The 23214-nt window shown below is 39.7% G+C and overlaps 1 protein-coding gene across 1 annotated transcript in view; it reads right to left on the minus strand.

Annotated features, from left to right (window-relative positions):
* LOC126457273 (general transcription factor 3C polypeptide 1) overlaps positions 1–23214 on the minus strand; it is a 368859-nt gene that overhangs the window by 37787 nt on the left and 307858 nt on the right. The window contains exons 27-28 of the mRNA XM_050093437.1: positions 1326–1741; positions 994–1150 (exon numbers count right to left, since the gene is read on the minus strand). Of these exons, the coding sequence (XP_049949394.1) occupies positions 994–1150; positions 1326–1741 (573 nt within the window). The remainder of the gene's footprint in view (positions 1–993; positions 1151–1325; positions 1742–23214) is intronic.

The following is a 23214-nucleotide window of genomic DNA, read 5'->3' on the forward strand; positions in this document are numbered from 1 at the left end:
GCGCTATGGCATAGTTCTGTTCTGCTCTGTATGTGCATTTTGATGCAATATTTTTGAGTGTATGCTAGTTGGTGATATTTGCAACTGTACGTTCAGGAATAAACTAAAATATATGGACTGAGTGTTTGACCACGAGAGGCAACCCACCTGGCTAGTCGTGCAGTCTAACACACTGCTTCTCGAGCAGAAAGGCGTGCCGGCCCGGCATGAATCCACCTAGCGGATTAGAGCTGAGGTCTGGTGTGCCAGCCAGCCTGTGGATGGTTTTTAAGGCAGTTTTCCATCTGCCTCAGCGAATGTGGGCTGCTTCCCCTAATTCTGCCTCAGTTACACTATGTTGGCGTTTGCTGTGCAAACACTGTCTCCATGTAGGCGTACACCATAATTGCTCTACCACCCAAACATTTGGGATTACACTCATCTGGTACAAGAGGTTCCTGGGGAGGAGGGGGTCCACCGGTGGCCAAACCACATAATAACCCTGGGTTTGGTGTGGGTGGCGGTGGGGTGAGTGGACTGCTGTAGCCTGTTGTGGGGGTTGTGAACCACTGAGGGCTACAGTGGGGACGAAGCCTCTCCGTCATTTCTAGGTCCCCGGTTCAATACACAATACACAAGGGAGGCAATGTAATCAACACCTAATTTCTTAGGGACTTCTCTTACGATAGGGTCACAAATGAATCTGCGGCCTACTCCTTCTGAACGTCTTAACCACTGCACAACATGATTTGTTTTTTGGGGATTCAATAGTGTAGGAACCTAGAAGATGGTGCTGGATCACTGTAAGAAGGGGTTTCCACTGATCTTATGGGAACAGGTTGCAATCACATCATTCACTGGTGTGAGATTACAGTTTTGTAATGAGTCTTCACAAAGAAAAGGAAGACAAAATGTTGTTAATTTACACTGTTAAATTAGCACTACTCCAGTTTGCTATTATGTTATTACACATGCATTTAATCACTTTTTGCAAGCTCAGAAAACAATACTTACCTTAAACTGCTTCAATCTTGCCCCTAGCTCCCTCTTGCTTGCAAGGTAACTGATAATTTTCAACATCTTAGCCCAGTCTGAATCAGAATGTCCAGAATTAATGAATGATGTTCTTAGGTCTTCCTCATCAATTTTATCACTTTCAACACATATTCTCCTAAATGGCACAATATTTTGTCAGTGCACAGAAATTTATATTAAAAGTAAATATTTTAATACACAGAAAAATGAATATTTCTGACATTATTACAAGTAGTTAACATGTTCACATTAAGGAAATTCTGTTAGTTTCATTTACGGATGACTTAATGGATAAACAAGATAATACTTACGAACTTAAATCATCTAATGTGGATTTTATTTTTTCCTTTTCCAATGGATATATTGTTTTAATATAACCTTTGATTTCTTGATTGGTTTTATCACCAGATAACTTATTAATTTTGCAATATACTGTGCATGAATTCACAACAAAAAAATCATGTGCATGCTGATTGTTTTCAACCATTTTATCCTCAAGTTCCTCTCGCATCATATACAATGCAATGCGAGAGGCAGTTCGTGCCAGGCTAGTAGCATTGCAAGTACTTGGATCATCAGTAGGTGAATAATCTGGGTCATTTTTGTCTTCTTCTTCATCTGACTCATCACTATTTGCTCCAGTCGAGGATCCATAATTCTTAAACAGAGCTGAAGATGAAAAGAATTCAGTTCCTGGTTTGTAGGACCGAAGGATCTCTTTATATCTCTGCAATCAAAAAAATGTATGTGTTTGAAATTATCAATATAGGACATCACACATGCAAGAAAATACTGTAGTAGTTTATAATCAAATTCAGTAACTCATTCCCATCTTGAAAACAGTATATTATATATGAGTATATATTATAGGCATACATTGTAAATTTAGGATGGTATTCTAAAAACATCTCTTAAATCAGCAATCCAACAACCTCTGCAAACATGAAAGCACACACAACAGAGGGATAAACTTGAAATGAAGATAAATAATGATTAGAAGATGAAGACATCAGATGCAAGGGATGAAAAAGAATGGTGAGTATGTAGCATATGTGATGACTAGCAAACATTTTCATACTACAGGAGAAACCTACAATACATGGTTTCAGACAGGAAATGAGAGTTGGTGACTTTTCTTTAAAAATTATCAGTAGCAGAGAGTTATGAGAAATTGTTTTGACTGGATGGGGTTGATCTATAAATGAGACTATGACAAAGTAGCATGACTTTCTAGAATGAAATTTTCACTCTGCAGTGGAGTGTGCACTGTTTTGAAAGTTCCTGGCAGTTTAAGTCTGTATGCTAGGACTTGAAACTGGAACATTACCGTTTGCTGGCTGTTATCACAGGGAAGGTCTGAAAGTCCCAAAAAATTTTGGTCATATATGAAGGCTGTTAGTGGAACAAAATTGTGGATCAGACAAGAATCAAAACAGGAAACAGCAAAGCAATACAGTAGTCAAAATATTGAATTCTGTCTTCAACAGTTGATTAAAAAAATCATGGAATGTTGCCATTATTCAATAAATGTACTGCTACTGATATGAGTGACTTAGTAATCAGTACTAGTGATACTGAACTGGCTGTAATTGCTAAAACTCCAGAAGGCTCCAGAGCCCACTGGAGATGCTGTCCTGTTTTACACAAAAGTTTCAAGTGAATTGCATAGTTTATCAAGGATCTCTAGAGTAGATAATATGACCCATGGGATTGACAAAGCATCTACGTACAATAAAGTCCTGTTAACCTGATTGGCAAAGGGATAGGATGCAATCATTTAGAATAGCAGTGTCTGTGGGGCACAAGAAAAGGTGGATAAAGAGGAAGTCTCAATACTAGGTGTTGGGCTTGAACATATGACAGACAAGGTAAACAACATGGTGCCATATCACTGGAGATATTTTGCACTGCAGATATTTTGGTATGTAAACAACGCAGACAGTTTTTATTATGAAAATTTACTAGTCAGGAAAGTAGTAGTACAACTATTATGATCAATCACATACAGATAAAACATTTATGGAAAGAAAATGACTTGAGTATCATAAAAACAAGTTCTACTGTTGTAATAGACATAACGACACAAAGACAAACTAAAATTTATTTATCATAAATAAATCATAGTTAGTATGAGAAAATACCCTTTAACTGTACAGCTCAAGTGGAGACTGTCATATGTAGTTTTGAACATACATGCTTTTCAGAGGTAAATTGTAAAGGGTTTGACAAGAACTTTAACTATTTGTCCGAAATAAACCAAATCATGTATTATAAAAACAGCCTACAGCTGTATTGGAGACCACGATGCACAGCATGGACTAAGATATATATTTATAGTAAACCAGTGGAAAAATGCTTCTAGTGGAGCACAAAAACGGCAAATATGCTCTTCTTTTTTAAAAGATTGTGACAGAAAAGTGGGGTACCGGCTGCCTCATTCTCCTTCCTCCACACCTTTAAAATTTTTCGCAAAAATATTTTCACGCAAACATATTCACACACTTATTAACATGCAACTCACCTCCCATTTAACTCACTCACATTCACTAGTCCATTCCTGTAAGTCTATTACGCCCTTCCATTCCCAACTGCCCATTCTCCCTCACTCATTTGGCGTAACTCTTTGCATTATCTCTTTGTGGCTCTCCTATTGTCACTGTCTCCTGTCTCACAGCCACAGTTGCCTTCATTCTGTCCTACTACTACCGTCTTGTATCACTGCCTTTGTCTTCCTCTTGTTCTCTCTTACCCCTATTCTCTTATTCACTCCTTCTCACTGCTGCTCTCTCTTCTCACTGTCACTATCTCGCTCTTCCTCATTGTCACTATTATATACTCTGTCTCTCACTATCACTGGCTCTCGCTCACTTCTGGTTTCTGCTTCCCTTTATTCCTTTCCCACTGGTTCTGTCTCCTTCACTTTTTCCTGGTACTATTCTCTCACTGTCTACTACATTCTACTGTCCGTGTGTTCCTCTCTTTCTCACACACTGTCGTGGTCTTCTTTGCATTTTCTATACCACAATTACTGTCTACTATCTTCCAGTATTTATTAATTCTTCGTCTCTTTGCTGCTGCCATCTCTCTTAGCATAAAAAAGTGTGAATATGTTCGCACAAAAATATTTTTGGAAAATTTTTAAAGGTCCTAAGGAAGGACCAATGAGGCAGCTGGTACCCCACTTCTCAGTCAGAGTGTTTTAATAAAGAGAAGCATATTTGCCTTTTTTGTGCTCCAGTAACAGCATTTTTTCGTTGGTTCCTTTCTTGCCCTGCCACTGCAGGCCATGTCACTCATATGAAAAGAATCTGATGGGCCAGTAAAATTTTGATAATTTACGTATGTGAAACTGAAATAATGCAAAACTAATTTTTCATTTGCTTAAGCACTAAAACGTGGAGTTCCCAAAACCCTTCTGGTGATAACAGGCACACTTTATATCATACGTCTCTGTGCTATGTCACTTTCTAAACTGTTTCCACCTCACACTACATTTTATGTGCACATGTAGGGTGACTTCGAGCCTCTGTATCTTGGAAACGGATAAAGAGATCTAGAAAAGTTTCAAGGTTGTTTGAGACCTAAATCTTAGGAACATATCATAAAAATTATAGCCATTGTCTGTGCATAGTTGTCTTGGAACCCATAACTCGGTTTGATCCGCTGCTGACAGCGAAAAAATACTTTTACGGGGTTTCTTCAGGCACTGCCCTTGGATTTATGCAAATGCAGCATTAATTCTTGAATTGAACAGAATTTGTTGCAATGAAGCCATATGTCTAGTACTCCGTCATATTTATATAATGACAGTGAACAAGAAGTAGGTGGGAATGAGTTGAAAAATTACATGCTTAGATAATTTTATTTGTTTTTAAAAAAGAAATGACCTGTTTACATAATTTGTCCAATTATTTGGATATTTGATTATTTGGATCCAGTCCAGTACCAAGTCATCTAGATAACCGGAGTGTGCTAATTGATCCATCATGCAAAGGGTTCAGCAGTCCTGGAGTAAAATACATAGGAATAAAAGAGACTTCACTGTAGACAGCAGATCAAAGAATGGTCAATTCAACATGCTCTGTATTCATGACATTGAAAAGCTTGAAGGTACAGCATATTGTGATGAACATAAGAGCAACAAAGTAGTGCCCAACGAGTGCAGAAAATGCATGAAATACTACTCTTCAAATATACTGGCATTATGTTATTATATTCCTTACCAGACTGATTAAGTAAGAGCTTGGCTGACTACTGATGTGCTGTATTTACACTACAAAAAACCTTGTACTGAGCAATCAGTGTTCTTTAGATGGTATGTACACAAAAAAATCAGAAGCTTTCCCCACCACTGATTTGACAAGCACAGAAACTGTCCAATTTAACTTGCACAAAAAATTAACAATATTCAATTTTTAAGGTTCACAAATTATACCTGGTAGTAATTTATAAACAATGTAAACAGCATTTTGTAACGTAACATTGGTATTTTTGAGTGCCCCTACATAATAAATAAATCAGACCACAGAAAATTAAAATAGTATGGATGTCTTAAAACATAATGCAAAAATTTTCATAAAACAGATTGGGATTTAATGTTCTGACAGACAGCACAGTCTAATATTGGACAAACTGATCAATGTCTAAATATTAGCGGCATTCACCTTAAGTAATTTAGGGAAACCATGGAAAACCCAAATCAGAATAGGTGGACAGAAATTTGAAACCTGATACACCTGAATTTGAGACCAGTGCCTTCATCGCTATGCCACCTTGCTCAATATTTTATTAACATATCACAATAAGCACATTCTGAATAAATTACAAACAAAGCTGCACAGTAGAGATAGTACGCCTACTGCCTCCATGTACTCAGTAAATACTTTAAAGGATTAGAATTTGTATGACCAACATATTTACTTAATGTATATGAATATTCCCCCCCATGAACCATGGACCTTGCCGTTCGTGGGGAGGCTTGCGTGCCTCAACGATACAGATAGCCGTACCGTAGGTGCAACCACACCAGAGAGGTATCTGTTGAGAGGCTAGACAAATGTGTGGTTCCTGAAGAGAGGCAGCAGACTTTTCAGTAGTTGCAGGGGCAACAGTCTGGATGATTGACTGATCTGGCCTTGTAACACTAACCAAAACGGCCTTGCTGTGCTGGTACGGCGAACGGCTGAAAGCAAGGGGAAACTACAGCCGTAATTTTTCCCAAGGGCATGCAGCTTTACTGTATGGTTAAATGATGATGGCGTCCTCTTGGGTAAAATGTTCCAGAGGTAAAATAGTCCCCCATTCGGATCTCCGGGCGGGCACTACTAAAGACGACGTTGTTACCAGAAGAAAGAAAACTGGCGTTCTACGGATCGGAGCGTGGAATGTCAGGTCCCTTAATCGGGCAGGTAGGTTAGAAACTTTAAAAAGGGAAATGGATAGGTTAAAGTTAGATATAGTGGGAATTAGTGAAGTTCGGTGGCAGGAGGAACAAGATTTCAGGTCAGGTGAATACAGGGTTATAAATACAAAATCAAATAGGGGTAATGCAGGAGTAGGTTTAATAACAAATAAAAAAATAGGAGTGCGGGTAAGCCACTACAAACAGCATAGTGAATGCATTATTGTGGCCACAATAGACACGAAGCCCATGCCTGTTACAGTAGCACAAGTTTATATGCCAACTAGCTCTGCAGATGATGAAGAAATCGATGAAATGTATGATTGGATAAAAGAAATTATTCAGGTAGTGAAGGGAGACGAAAATTTAATAGTCATGGGTGACTGGAATTCTACATCTACATCTACATTTATACTCCGCAAGCCACCCAACGGTGTGTGGCGGAGGGCACTTTACGTGCCACTGTCATTACCTCCCTTTCCTGTTCCAGTCGCGTATGGTTCGCGGGAAGAACGACTGCCTGAAAGCCTCCGTGCGCACTCTCATCTCTCTAATTTTACATTCGTGATCTCCTCGGGAGGTATAAGTAGGGGGAAGTAATATATTCGATACGTCATCCAGAAACGCACCCTCTCGAAACCTGGCGAGCAAGCTACACCGCGATGCAGAGCGCCTCTCTTGCAGAGTCTGCCACTTGAGTTAATTAAACATCTCCGTAACGGTATCACGGTTACCAAATAACCCTGTGACGAAACGCGCCGCTCTTCTTTGCATCTACTCTATCTCCTCCGTCAAACCGATCTGGTACGGATCCCACACTGATGAGCAATACTCAAGTATAGGTCGAACGAGTATTTTGTAAGCCACCTCCTTTGTTGATGGACTACATTTTCTAAGCACTCTCCCAATGAATCTCAACCTGGTACCCGCCTTACCAACAATTAATTTTATATGATCATTCCACTTCAAATCGTTCCGCACGCATACTCCCAGATATTTTACAGAAGTAACTGCTACCAGTGTTTGTTCCGCTATCATATAATCATACAATAAAGGATCCTTCTTTCTATGTATTCGCAATACATTACATTTGTCTATGTTAAGGGACAGTTGCCACTCCCTGCACCAAGTGCCTATCCGCTGCAGATCTTCCTGCATTTCGCTACAATTTTCTAATGCTGCAACTTCTCTGTATACTACAGCATCATCCGCGAAAAGCCGCATGGAACTTCCGACACTATCTACTAGGTCATTTATATATATTGTGAAAAGCAATGGTCCCATAACACTCCCCTGGGGCACGCCAGAGGTTACTTTAACGTCTGTAGACGTCTCTCCATTGATAACAACATGCTGTGTTCTGTTTGCTAAAAACTCTTCAATCCAGCCACACAGCTGGTCTGATATTCCGTAGGCTCTTACTTTGTTTATCAGGCGACAGTGCGGAACTGTATCGAACGCCTTCCGGAAGTCAAGAAAAATAGCATCTACCTGGGAGCCTGTATCTAATATTTTCTGGGTCTCACGAACAAATAAAGCGAGTTGGGTCTCACACGATCGCTGTTTCCGGAATCCATGTTGATTCCTACATAGTAGATTCTGGGTTTCCAAAAACGACATGATACTCGAGCAAAAAACATGTTCTAAAATTCTACAACAGATCGACGTCAGAGATATAGGTCTATAGTTTTGCGCATCTGCTCGACGACCCTTCTTGAAGACTGGGACTATCTGTGCTCTTTTCCAATCGTTTGGAACCCTCCGTTCCTCTAGAGACTTGCGGTACACGGCTGTTAGAAGGGGGGCAAGTTCTTTCGCGTACTCTGTGTAGAATCAAATTGGTATCCCGTCAGGTCCAGTGGACTTTCCTCTATTGAGTGATTCCAGTTGCTTTTCTACTCCTTGGACACTTATTTCGATGTCAGCCATTTTTTCGTTTGTGCGAGGATTTAGAGTAGGAACTGCAGTGCGGTCTTCCTCTGTGAAACAGCTTTGGAAAAAGGTGTTTAGTATTTCAGCTTTACGCGTGTCATCCTCTGTTTCAATGCCATCATCATCCCGTAGTGTCGGGATATGCTGTTTCGAGCCACTTACTGATTTAACGTAAGACCAGAACTTCCTAGCATTTTCTGTCAAGTCGGTACATAGAATTTTACTTTCGAATTCACTGAACGCTTCACGCATCGCCCTCCTTATGCTAACTTTGACATCTTTTAGCTTCTGTTTGTCTGAGAGGTTTTGGCTGCGTTTAAACTTGGAGTGGAGCTCTCTTTGCTTTCGCAGTAGTTTCCTAACTTTGTTGTTGTACCACGGTGGGTTTTTCCCGTCCCTCACAGTTTTACTCGGCACGTACCTGTCTAAAACGCATTTTACGATTGCCTTGAACTTTTTCCATAAACACTCAACATTGTCAGTGTCGGAACAGAAATTTTCGTATTGATCTGTTAGGTAGTCTGAAATCTGCCTTTATTACTCTTGCTAAACAGATAAACATTCCTCCCTTTTTTTTATATTCCTATTAACTTCCATATTCAGGGATGCTGCAACGGCCTTATGATCACTGATTCCCTGTTCTGCACTTAAAGAGTCGAAAAGTTCGGGTCTGTTTGTTATCAGTAGGTCCAAGATGTTATCTCCACGAGTCGGTTCTCTGTTTAATTGCTCGAGGTAATTTCCGGATAGTGCACTCAGTATAATGTCACTCGATGCTCTGTCCCTACCACCCGTCCTAAACATCTGAGTGTCCCAGTCTATATCCGGTAAATTGAAATCTCCACCTAAGACTATAACATGCTGAGAAAATTTATGTGAAATGTATTCCAAATTTTCTCTCAGTTGTTCTGCCACTAATGCTGCTGAGTCGGGAGGTCGGTAAAAGGAGCCAATTATTAACCTAGCTCGGTTGTTGAGTGTAACCTCCACCCATAATAATTCACAGGAACTATCCACTTCTACTTCACTACAGGATAAACTACTACTAACAGCGACGAACACTCCACCACCGGAGTAGGAAAAGGGATAGAAGGAAACATAGTAGGTGAATATGGATTGGGGGGTAAGAAATGAAAGAGGAAGCCGTATGGCAGAATTTTGCACAGAGTGTAACTTAATCATAGCTAAAACTTGGTTCAAGAATCATAAAAGAAGGTTGTATGGATGGAAGAATCCTGGAGAAACTAAAAGGTATCTGATAGATTATATAATGGTAAGACAGAGATTTAGGAACCAGGTTTTAAATTGTAAGACATTTCCAGGGGCAGATGTGGACTGACCACAATCTATTGGTTATGAACTGTAGATTAAAACTGAAGAAATTGCAAAAAAAATGGGAATTTAAGGAGATGGCACCTGGATAAACTGACTAAACCAAAGGTTGTACAGAGTTTCAGGGAGAGCGTAAGGGAACAATTGACAGGAATGAGGGAAAGAAATACAGTAGAAGAAGAATGGGTAGCTCTGAGGGATGAAGAAGTGAAGGCAGCTGAGGATCAAGTGGGTAAAAAGACGAGGGCTAGTAGAAATCCTTGGGTAACAGAAGAAATGTTGAATTTAATTGATGAAAGGAGAAAATATAAAAATGCAGTAAATGAAGCAGGCAAAAAGGAATACAAACGTCTCAAAAATGAGATCGACAGGAAGTGCCAAATGGCTAAGCAGGGCTGGCTAGAGGACAAATGTAAGGATGTAGAGGCTTATCTCACGAGGCGTAAGATAGATACTGCCTACAGGAAAATTAAAGAGACCTTTGGAGATAAGAGAACCACTTGCATAAATATCGAGAGCTCACATGGAAACCCAGTTCTAAGCAAAGAAGGGAAAGCAGAAAGGTGGAAGGAGTATATAGAGGGTCTATACAAGGGCAATGTACTTGAGGACAATATTATGGAAATGGAAGAGGATGTAGATGAAGATGAAATGAGAGATACAATACTGCGTGAAGAGTTTGACAGAGCACTGAAAGACCTGAGTCGAAACAAGGCCCTGGGAGTAGACAACATTCCATTAGAACTACTGACGGCCTTGGGAGAGCCAGTCCTGACAAAACTCTACCGTCTGGTGAGCAAGATGTACGAGGCAGGTGAAATACCCTCAGACTTCAAGAAGAATATAATAATTCCAATCCCAAAGAAAGCAGGTGTTGACAGATGTGAAAATTACCGAACTATCAGTTTAATAAGTCACAGCTGCAAAATACTAACGCGAATTCCTTACAGATGAATAGAAAAACTAGTAGAAGCTGACCTCGGGGAAGATCAGTTTGGGTTCCGTAGAAATGTTGGAACACGTGACGCAATACTGACCCTACAAAGCTAGATTAAGGAAGGGCAAACCTACGTTTCTAGCATTTGTAGACTTAGAGAAAGCTTTGGACAATGTTGACTGGAATACTCTCTTTCAAATTCTGAAGGTGGCAGGGGTAAAATACAGGGAGCGAAAGGCTATTTACAATTTGTACAGAAACCAGATGGCAGTTATAAGAGTCGAGGGACATGAAAGGGAAGCAGTGGTTGGGAAGGGAGTGAGACAGGGTTGTAGTCTCTCCCCGATGTTATTCAATCTGTATATTGAGTAAGCAGTGAAGGAAACAAAAGAAAAATTCAGAGTAGGTATTAAAATCCATGGAGAAGAAATAAAAACTTTGAGGTTTGCCAATGACATTGTAATTCTGTCAGGGACAGCAAAGGACTTGGAAGAGCAGTTGAACGGAATGGGCAGTGTCTTGAAAGGAGGATATAAGATGAACATCAACAAAAACAAAACAAGGATAATGAAATGTTGTCAAATTAAGTAGGGTAATGCTGAGGGAATTAGATTAGGAAATGAGACTCTTAAACTAGTAAATGAGTTTTGCTATTTGGGGAGCAAAATAACTGATGATGGTTGAAGTAGAGAGGATATAAAATGTAGACTGGCAATGGCAAGGAAAGCGTTTCTGAAGAAGAGAAATTTGTTAACATCGAGTATAGATGTAAGTGTCCGGAAGTCTTTTCTGAAAGTATTTGTATGGAGTGTAGCCATGTATGGAAGTGAAACATGGACGATAAATAGTTTGGACAAGAAGAGAATAGAAGCTTTCGAAATGTGGTGCTACAGAAGAATGTTGAAGACTAGGTGGGTAGATCACGTAACTAATGAGGAGATATTGAATATGATTGGGGAGAAGAGAAGGTTGTGGCACAACTTGACTAGAAGAAGGGATCAATTGGTAGGACATGTTCTGAGGCATCAAGGGATCACAAATTTAGCATTGGAGAGCAGCGTGGAGGGTAAAAATTGTAGAGGGAGACCAAGAGATGAATACACTAAGCAGATTCAGAAGGATGTAGGTTGCAGCAGGTACTGGGAGATGAAGCAGCTTGAACAGGATGGAGTAGCATGGAGAGCTGCATCAAACCAGTCTCAGGACTGAAGACTACAACAAAAACATATAAATATTCTTCAGTGCTACATTTAGCATTCCATGCCACTTCAGCACAACAAACCATACCAAAATATGCCATAGTGCAGCAAATTATATTAAATATGAGTAGTGAATTGATTTAACTTTGTCATTGTGACATAACAAGCTTAATAATATGAAACTAAAGTAGAGTTATAAATGAAAAGTTGGTTGGTATCACTAACGCACAATTACACTTTCACATTTCAGTGTAATCTAGACCTCAGCATATGTTACAGATCACTCTGTCACAACAACCTAACTGCATATATTAAAGTACTGTTGAAAAAAGTTTTGTCACAGTAAATGTACTTCCAATATTTGAGACTATCTTTCTAAGAAAGAAAATGTGGTATGGCTGCTACCTGGTATTCTGTGTGGGACAGTCACGCCCTGTCTGCGGATTGGCTGAAAGACAAGATGTCCAAAGCTTTTCAATACCTCACAGATACAAATCTTCTAAATGATCACATCGTATCTCTCAGCCAATCAGACAAAAAAGACTTCATGCAATATACTGGTAGATGCTTCCTGGGGTTAGGAAAGAACACAGACCATACTCATCAACAAAACACATTCATTCAACTACCATTGCATATAACTGAAATTTATGTGTAATAGAATACTAGAACAGATTTAGTTGAAGTGTTATAATCTAATTGGAACAAAATAACTTTCTCCACTGAAATCAGTGTAGGTTCCATAACTACTGATCAGGCAAAACTGAAATTGTGCTCTACCCATACGACACCCTCAGTGCCATGGGTAGAGGAAAACAGTGTGACTCAATGTTTCTACACTTCTGAAAAGCTTTTGAGTCAGTACTACATCAATGTCTCCTAAGGAAACTATATTCCTATGGGTATCTAACCAGAGTTGAAACTGGATGAAACACTTCCTGACAGGCAGCATACAGCACATAATCCTGGATGGAGAGTCAGCAACAGAGAAGGAAGTAATACTGTACATGGTGTGCCAAGAGGAGTTTAATAGGACCATTATTTAGCGTTCATGTTATATCATTAATTACTTAACAGGCAGTATTCCATTTTTAAACATTCCTTTAAATGGAAGTATACAGGATTGCTATGAAAGTTTAATTCTCACGTAACTAAAGGTGAGTGATATAGTTATTAATGTCAGCAATGTTGAGAAACAGCTAAAATTTAACAATCCCCAGGGCACAATGGGATCCCTGTCATATTCTATACAGAACTTATAGATATGTTGGCCCCTCTTTCACCCACAATATGTTGTAAATCTCTTTGACAATAAACTGATTGAATGTGGAATCAGTCTAATGATGATACTGGCTGCATATGGGGAAATCTACTGATATAGGAGACTGTGACAAAGACAGATTTTTATGGATGGCACCAGAGAACAAGCATCTTGAAAATGGCAAAACTGGTCATTTGTTCATGTGCTACTGTTGTGATAATCAATGGATAGTTGTTGTAGGATGGTGACACCACGAGTAGGTGAAACAATGTTGGAAGACTGTGCATCATCGCAGAACAAGGCGGTCAAAAGATCACCTGTTCTGTAAAGCAAGACAGGAGTGACCTGTGGAAGATCTGATGACAGAGTAAACACTGTGAAAGTAAAAGCATTCCGGAGCACAATGTGCAGCGTATTCTGATGAACAAGGGGCTGCGCTGCATACAACCCCTATATGTTACCATGGTTATCCAACAGCATTGTCAGTTACAATTCCAGTGGGCATAGGATAATTGAGATTGATGAATGATGTTTCTTGTTACATGCCTGGCTATGTTTTAATCTGCACTCACATTCCAAAGATAAACTCACTTTTAAAGGCCATGTTCCAAAAACTTCAAGTAAAATTTAAACATGCTTTTGAAGTTAATTGAATCAAAACTCTTGCATGAGTCATAACGTACTGAGTCCTTTTGAGTACAGTGCAAAATATACTTTGTGCTATTGCATCAGCTGAAATCTATACAGGGTGTCCCAGGAGGAATGATCAATACTCAGGGATATGACAAGAATGGTCATTCTAAGTGAACATGTCTACTAGATATGAGCCCCAAAGTGCATACCTTAAGATCAATGAGCACTTCTTCATCTTACAATACCATGAAGCAAATATCTTCTGCTGCAAGCTCTGTCCTTTCCATATTTTTGGAGCAGGTAGTAAGGACCAAAATAAAAAAAAGTCTAGTAAATATGTGCTCTAAAATGAATACCATAAAAGCTATGAGCACTCGTTCAGTAGAAAAGACATATTTCAGGGCAGTGAAGAGGAACACGTGCTCGAAGCTCTTAAGGTATGCACTTTAAAGCCAATGTTTATGTGACATTTTTTCCTTGTTTTGGTTCATATTAACATCTCTCAAAGAGTACAAGAGATTAGTTTCACAATATCAGAGATGAATAAGTTCTCATAGCTCTTCAGGTATTCATTTTAGAACCCATATTTATTAGACTTTTTTGCTTTGAATGACCATTCCGTCATATCCTGGAGTATTGACCATTCCTCTTGGGACACACTGTAGCAATGCATTTTAACATTTTAGGCACAGTAGCCACAAATATCAGAATCAGTCATTTAAATTTCAGTGTATATCTACATGAATAAGCACAGATTTTTCAGAATTTTCAGAAAGTACAAAAACTGTGCACAACATTTTGTAGTAAATCGGCATTTTGTGATTTACAGATAATGCAGTGCATATTAAGACAAATGCATACATTACATTTAGCTCTGAAAAGAGGAGTGCATATTGCTTGCATTTATCATAAATTAATGTTGTTTTCTATTTTGTTTGTGACCACAACCTCAAAAAAGTTTCAGGAAATCAGTAGCTTCTCCCCACGTATTTCTGTTGCTTTAATAGAAATCTCATTTCTTTTAAAGGAGACTAGTAATACCATTAGCTTAACATCTCCTGAAATTAAAAGCGAATCAGCAAACTTAGTTAAAATGTTCTCTAAAACATAGAACCAACTACAATGCAATGAATGTTGTTCTTAGACATGAGGTGAGTTAGCTGATGATGTAAGCAGGTGGAAATTGCCCTTCCTACTGTCAAGCTATTGAAAGCCACTGTGAAGGGGTGCACTGAGATGGCTACTGAGAGTTAAGTATCAGAGGTACCAAAGGTAGATCTATGTGCTCCGTACAGCAGAAACAGGGACCAGGGGGAACTCAGGTTGTATACCCATTGCCATAACCAACAAGTCTAAGGCGCTGTCTTCCACTGGAGCTGACGTAGAGCTAGTGAGACACACTTCATCTGTCAGTACACTTGCCACCCTCTGTGACAAGCAGAGGCAAATGCAAAAGGGTAGGAGTCTATTAATCATCGGCAGTTCAAATATATTGTGAATTTTGAAGCCCCTTAAAGAAATGGCAGGATGAGGTGGGATGGGAAGGAATACAAGGTGCACTCAGTGTTTATGCCTAGGGATCTCACTTAACAGGCTGAAGAGGATATTCTGGTTGCCACTAAGGAGATGTGTTAGAACCAACTCCAGATTTTGGTGCACGTTGAAACAAATGATGCCTGCCATCTGGGCTCTGAGGTCATACTTTGATCATTCCAGCCATTGGCAGAGATGGTTGAGAAAACCAGCCTTGCTAACAGAATTTCAACAAAGCTCACAATCTGTAGCATTGTCCACAGAACTGGTTCAGAGTCAACTGGGAAATTTGAACCAGAGACTCTGAAAATCCTGTAAGAAGGTAGGCCATCGTTTCCCAACCTGCTTTCAGGGGGTTCGCCAAAACTCTTTTCTCCATGGTTGGTTTCAAGGTTATGCCTATTACTGTTTCCTTAGTTTTTGTGGCACTGCTATAAAAATAAAAATATTATTATTTCAGAATGAGATTTTCACTCTGCAGTGGAGTGTGCGCTGATATGAAATTTCCTGGCAGATTAAAACTGTGTGTCGGACTGAGACTCAAACTCGGGACCTTTATGTAACAACATTAGGAATGCATTTGATTTTGCTACAATGGAAATTTAGTCTGTCAGCTTCTTTGTGTTCTAACAATACTAACAACAGTATTGTGACCCTATCAAGGAATGGTTACATAGCAGTCAGGCCATTGATCTTCCACAATAGCTTACTTAGTTTCCATTCACATTAAAATGGATAACTGGTTGAAAAGTGGAAGTTTCAAAGCGAAACAGGATTTAACAAAATCACAAATTAGTGTTGTGTCGACAGATCATTCAGCTTCTAGTGATATGTGTCAATCTGACAAAAGTGAAGCATGTGCAAAGAAAAGAACATACGGCGAAAATTACAGTAGGTTTGGATTTTCATAAATATTTGACAAGTACTGTTCAAGACCAGTGTGTTGTACGTGGTGGCATTTTTGCTAATAGTAGTCTGAAACCTTCTCCACTGATGCCATTTAGAAACTAAACAACCTACTCACTTTTTCCATGAAAACTTAATGAGTGGAAAAAAGATTTAACGACTTTTGAATATGCTCAAAACAGTAACAATGAGAATGCTCTTGAAGCATCTTATTGCATTACCTACAGAGTTTCTAAAATTGCATAACTTCATTTGACACCTGAAGATTTAATGCGGCCATGTATAAATGATGTAGTACAGTGCATGCTTGGAGACTCTTTTACAGAAAAAGTCAAAATGGTACAACTGCCCAACAATACGATCAACCGCCAAATTAAAGACATGTCCAATTATGTCGATAATGACATTTTGGGAAGAATTTGTACCAGGCCTTCATTTGTGATTCAACTTGACGAATCGACTGATGTTATCAATTTAGCCACTTTTTACTTTACATCTGATATATTAATGGGGAGTATGTAGAAGATAAGCTACTATTCTGCACACCCTCAAAAAAGAGAACTTTTGGAGGAGATAAATTTAAGTTAATCAATAAATACTGCGCAAAAATTCAATATACTAGACTTGCTGTGTAGGCATTTGTTCAGGTGGTGCGAAATCCATGGCAGGTTGCTATATCGGGTTTGCTGTTCAAGTAAAATAGGTAGTGATGAATGATTCTTGGACACATTGTTGCTTTCATAGACAGGCTCTTGCTTCTAAATGTATGTCCAATGGATTGAAATCTGTGCTGAACAATGGAGTGAAAATAATTAATTTCAGTAAGGCTCACCCTACAAAGGCCCACATCTTTGAAGTGTTTTTTGAGGAAATGGGAAGCATTTATAAGTGTTTATTGTCTCACACTGAAGTTAGGTGTCTATCTTGAGATAGAGCTATTTCCGGAAAAAAAAAAAAAAAAAAAAAAAAAAAAAAAGGGGGGGGGGGGGGGGGGGGAAGAAAGAAAGAAAGAGTAGCTTCGTGAAATTTCCACTGATTTTCAGTTACAGAAAAGTTATGAATCTTGGTCATTAATTAGCTTTTGGTTGAGTTTAAAGGAGTTCCCAGACCATTTTCATCCAAATACGTGCTAAAGTTGTTTTCTTTATACCATATTTAACTTCTGTGGTTCCTGACTTCAAAGCTCTGTGCCAGGGAAAGCAGGCACAACATTCTCACTAAATTCCAAGGTAGATGTGAGTAACTACAATGAAAACTTGTATTTATTATTGCAACTAGGCCCTCACATTGCGTAAATTTTAGGACATGACTAGAGTAACTTTAGGTTTTTATCATTAAGGGTTAAGGTAATTTAAGGTTATTTAATCTTTGGCCTGGAATTAAATTTTATGCACATCTACTATATGCATATTTAAACGTCAGTGGTTCACCCAACTCGGAATGTTGTAGAAGGGTTTCGCGAGTCGAAAAAGTTGGGAACAGCTGAGCTAGGCTACAAATTCATGGACTTGAATTCTAAGGTTAAGACCTGTTGGGTTCCCCAATTTGGAACAGGTGCGCATTACACAGCAGAGGCTGCTGCTTGTAAGATGGTGGCTGTCAGTATAAGAGCCAAAGGAATGCCCCATACTGCCGAGAGTATTAAAATCCTAGTGGTTAACTGCTAAAACATACGCAATGAAGTGCCTGTGTGTGAAATGCTTCTTAAAAGCAGTGAAGCTCATGTGATAGTAGGTACAGAAAGCTTGTTAAAACCCAAAATAGATAGCAGTGAGATTTTTGGGGAAATTTAAGAGTATATCAAAAGGATAGACCAATGAAAAATGGAGGTAGTATATTTATTGCAATAAATAAGAAGCTCAAATCCACCAAGATAGAAATTGAATAGGATTGCATAAGAGATTGTTTGGGCAAACTTAGTATCATAAGGGCATAAATTTATAATCAGATCATCCTGTCGACCATGAGACTCACCTCCAGATGTAACCAAAAACTTTACAGAGAAGCTAAGTTCACTAATATGTTTGTTCCCCACTCATACTGTCATTACTGGAAGAGACTTTAATCACACAAATATCAATTAGGAAAATTACAGTTTTGTAAGTAGTAGCCACAGCAAGATATCCTGCAATACATTCTTAAATGTGTTCTCTGATAACAACCTTGAACAGAATGTTTGGAAGCCCTCTTGTAATGGAAACACATTGTAAGTAACAGATGTGACCTAGTATGTCCACATGGGGCAGCTGCAGCAACAATGATCACCAAAGTACAAAGGGCAACTAAAACATGTAGAGGATTCACATGTTCAGCAAACTAGATAAAGAGACAGTAATGTCACACCTCAGTGAGAAATATGACACATTTAACTCTGAACATGAGGATGTAGAAGAACTGTGGATCAACTTTAGAAGAATAGTTGACCATGAACTTGATAGATATGTATTTAGTAGAACAGTTCATGATGGGAGTGACTTTCTGTGGCATGCAGTCACTACAAAGAAACTTCTGAGGAAATAGAAACTATTCCATAACAGATATAAAATAAAACATGGGGCTATAGACAGAGAAATGCTGAATGAAACATGTTTGACTGTCAAGGGGATAATGCATGAAGAATTCAATGATGACTGTTGCAGAATATTATTGAAGGAAGTTACAGTTGTGTATAAAGGCTGTTAGTAGTACTATAGCTGATCTACTGAATGCTATGGACAAGAAAGGAGCTGTAACTGAGGGCAGGAAAGCAAAAGCAGAAATGCTGAACTCTGTTTGCAAATGTTCCTTAACAAAGTACGAGGGCAATCCCCAAAGTAAGGTCCCCTATTTTTTTATAAGTACATAGACATGTTTATTTCTGCAATGATTTACATCAGTTTACAACTAGAACATTTAGCTATTTTTTGACATAATCATCATTTCTGTCGATGCATTGTTGTAGACGCAGTGGCAGTTTTTCTACATCTACATCTACATTTATACTCCGCAAGCCACCCAACGGTGTGTGCCGGAGGGCACTTTATGTGCCACTGTCATTACCTCCCTTTCCTGTTCCAGTCGCGTATGGTTCGCGGGAAGAACGACTGTCTGAAAGCCTCCGTGCGTGCTCTAATCTCTGTAATTTTACATTCGTGATCTCCTCGGGAGGTATACGTAGGGGGAAGCAATATATTCGATACCTCATCCAGAAACGCACCCTCTCGAAACCTGGCGAGCAAGCTACACCGCGTTGCAGAGCGCCTCTCTTGCAGAGTCTGCCACTTGAGTTTATTAAACATCTCTGTAACGCTATCACGATTACCAAATAACCCTGTGACGAAACGCGCCGCTCTTCTTTGGATCTTCTCTATCTCCTCCGTCAGACCGATCTGGTACGGATCCCACACTGATGAGCAATACTCAAGTATAGGTCGAACGAGTGTTTTGTAAGCCACCTCCTTTGTTGATGGACTACATTTTCTAAGCACTCTCCCAATGAATCTCAACCTGGTACCCGCCTTACCAACAATTAATTTTATATGATCATTCCACTTCAAATCGTTCCGCACGCATACTCCCAGATATTTTACAGAAGTAACTGCTACCAGTGTTTGTTCCGCTATCATATAATCATACAATAAAGGATCCTTCTTTCTATGTATTCGCAATACATTACATTTGTCTATGTTAAGGGTCAGTTGCCACTCCCTGCACCAAGTGCCTATCCGCTGCAGATCTTCCTGCATTTCGCTACAATTTTCTAATGCTGCAACTTCTCTGTATACTACAGCATCATCCACGAAAAGCCGCATGGAACTTCCGACACTATCTACTAGGTCATTTATATATATTGTGAAAAGCAATAGTCCCATAACACTCCCCTGTGGCACGCCAGAGGTTACTTTAACGTCTGTAGACGTCTCTCCATTGATAACAACATGCTGTGTTCTGTTTGCTAAAAACTCTTCAATCCAGCCACACAGCTGGTCTGATATTCCGTAGGCTCTTACTTTGTTTATCAGGCGACAGTGCGGAACTGTATCGAACGCCTTCCGGAAGTCAAGAAAAATAGCATCTACCTGGGAGCCTGTATCTAATATTTTCTGGGTCTCATGAACAAATAAAGCGAGTTGGGTCTCACGCGATCGCTGTTTCCGGAATCCATGTTGATTCCTACATAGTAGATTCTGGGTTTCCAAAAACGACATGATACTCGAGCAAAAAACATGTTCTAAAATTCTACAACAGATCGACGTCAGAGATATAGGTCTATAGTTTTGCGCATCTGCTCGACGACCCTTCTTGAAGACTGGGACTACCTGTGCTCTTTTCCAATCGTTTGGAACCCTCCGTTCCTCTAGAGACTTGCGGTACACGGCTGTTAGAAGGGGGGCAAGTTCTTTCGCGTACTCTGTGTAGAATCAAATTGGTATCCCGTCAGGTCCAGTGGACTTTCCTCTATTGAGTGATTCCAGTTGCTTTTCTACTCCTTGGACACTTATTTCGATGTCAGCCATTTTTTCGTTTGTGCGAGGATTTAGAGTAGGAACTGCAGTGCGGTCTTCCTCTGTGAAACAGCTTTGGAAAAAGGTGTTTAGTATTTCAGCTTTACGCGTGTCATCCTCTGTTTCAATGCCATCATCATCCCGTAGTGTCTGGATATGCTGTTTCGAGCCACATACTGATTTAACGTAAGACCAGAACTTCCTAGCATTTTCTGTCAAGTCGGTACATAGAATTTTACTTTCGAATTCACTGAACGCTTCACGCATCGCCCTCCTTATGCTAACTTTGACATCTTTTAGCTTCTGTTTGTCTGAGAGGTTTTGGCTGCGTTTAAACTTGGAGTGGAGCTCTCTTTGCTTTCGCAGTAGTTTCCTAACTTTGTTGTTGTACCACGGTGGGTTTTTCCCGTCCCTCACAGTTTTACTCGGCACGTACCTGTCTAAAACGCATTTTACGATTGCCTTGAACTTTTTCCATAAACACTCAACATTGTCAGTGTCGGAACAGAAATTTTCGTATTGATCTGTTAGGTAGTCTGAAATCTGCCTTTATTACTCTTGCTAAACAGATAAACATTCCTCCCTTTTTTTTATATTCCTATTAACTTCCATATTCAGGGATGCTGCAACGGCCTTATGATCACTGATTCCCTGTTCTGTACATACAGAGTCGAAAAGTTTGGGTCTGTTTGTTATCAGTAGGTCCAAGATGTTATCTCCACGAGTCGGTTCTCTGTTTAATTGCTCGAGGTAATTTTCGGATAGTGCATTCAGTATAATGTCACTCGATGCTCTGTCCCTACCACCCATCCTAAACATCTGAGTGTCCCAGTCTATATCTGGTAAATTGAAATCTCCACCTAAGACTATAACATGCTGAGAAAATTTATGTGAAATGTATTCCAAATTTTCTCTCAGTTGTTCTGCCACTAATGCTGCTGAGTCGGGAGGTCGGTGAAAGGAGCCAATTATTAACCTAGTTCGGTTGTTGAGTGTAACCTCCACCCATAATAATTCACAGGAACTATCCACTTCCACTTCACTACAGGATAAACTACTACTAACAGCGACGAACACTCCACCACCGGTTGCATGCAATCTATCCTTTCTAAACACCGTCTGTACCTTTGTAAAAATTTCGGCAGAATGTATCTCTGGCTTAAGCCAGCTTTCTGTACCTATAACGATTTCAGCTTCGGTGCTTTCTATCAGCGCTTGAAGTTCTGGTACTTTACCAACGCAGCTTCGACAGTTGACAATTACAATACCGATTGCTGCTTGGTCCCCGCATGTCCTGACTTTGCCCCGAAAATTTTCAGTCGAGACAAGACTTGAACCAAGGATCTCTCGTTCAGCAGCTGCTCACGCTACCACGGGACCACGGCGCTTGTATGCCTATGCCCATGTCACACCAGCTCGCCGCCATGCTATTCAGAATATTATGAACCTCTTATTTCACCTCATCATCGGAGTTGAGTTGCTTTCTGGCCAAATGTTCTTTTTGATAGTCACTGGGCGCCAAGTCAGGATTATAGGGTGGGTGGGTGATTATGTTCCGCTGAAACTGTTGCAAGGGAGCAGCGGTTTGCCGAGAGATGTGTGAGCGAGCGTTTCTACCGTATCTTCCTTCATCGTCGGTGTTGTCGTTGTTGCCGTGAGGCACCGTTATACCAAGTGGAAAGGCGCGTCGCTCTTAGAGCATGAGATGTTGTAACCTTAAGTCACTGACAACACACAATGGTCATTGTAGCACCTGATTCCAGAATAGCTGCAGTAGTGAGGATCTACCCCCTCTTGACCAGGTCCCCAAAACTTAACTCGTAATGAGATCCCTTCGAAACAAATTGTCATAAAGATCGTCTATGAAGGCTTCATACTACAATAAGAAATGTTACAGTTTATGAAATAATAACAGATACGACCAAACTGTCTAGTTTCTTCTGTTTTATTTAACGTAACTTTGTTCACAAGTTTTATTTCACATTCACCACTCATTCACACTCTGATGTGGAGTACATGCGAGTGCCTGAACCCCAACTTCCAAGTTCCATCGAAACCCTCTGATGAACAGTTTTGGTTGCTCGACACCAACAGTCAACGATAATGATACAGTATTTTGTAATTGACTCTTCTAGTTCAGCCACCGCCCTCCACAAATTTTTGTTAGGCATAAGACAATTACACACTTTTCTCTCTGGTCTGCTATTATTAAGGGTTCGCGTAAAAGTTAACGTTTTTCTCCTTTTTATAAATTGGAGCCAGCTCTCCGCGGAAAAAAAAAAAAAAAAAAAAAAAAGGAGGTCTCAATACCGAGTCCCTCACGAGACGCGTATAGATGTATCCCAGAAATGACCGCCCAGTAGGTGTACTCAATTTAATGACCACACTTCGCTATCTGCGATTTTGTGTAACTAAATGTCCTTTTGTTACTCTGATTGTATATCATAGTTATTTAAAACTTGCCCCTATATTTTTTCACAATGCACAATTAGCACTTCTTCACTTGTTTATTTCTAAGAGTAAACAAAAAAAAAAAATGACGCTGTATCATCGGCTTCGTCGATATAAAGCAAAACAAGCAA

This window comes from Schistocerca serialis, chromosome 2, assembly GCF_023864345.2.
Source record: "Schistocerca serialis cubense isolate TAMUIC-IGC-003099 chromosome 2, iqSchSeri2.2, whole genome shotgun sequence".
NCBI lineage: Eukaryota > Metazoa > Arthropoda > Insecta > Orthoptera > Acrididae > Schistocerca > Schistocerca serialis.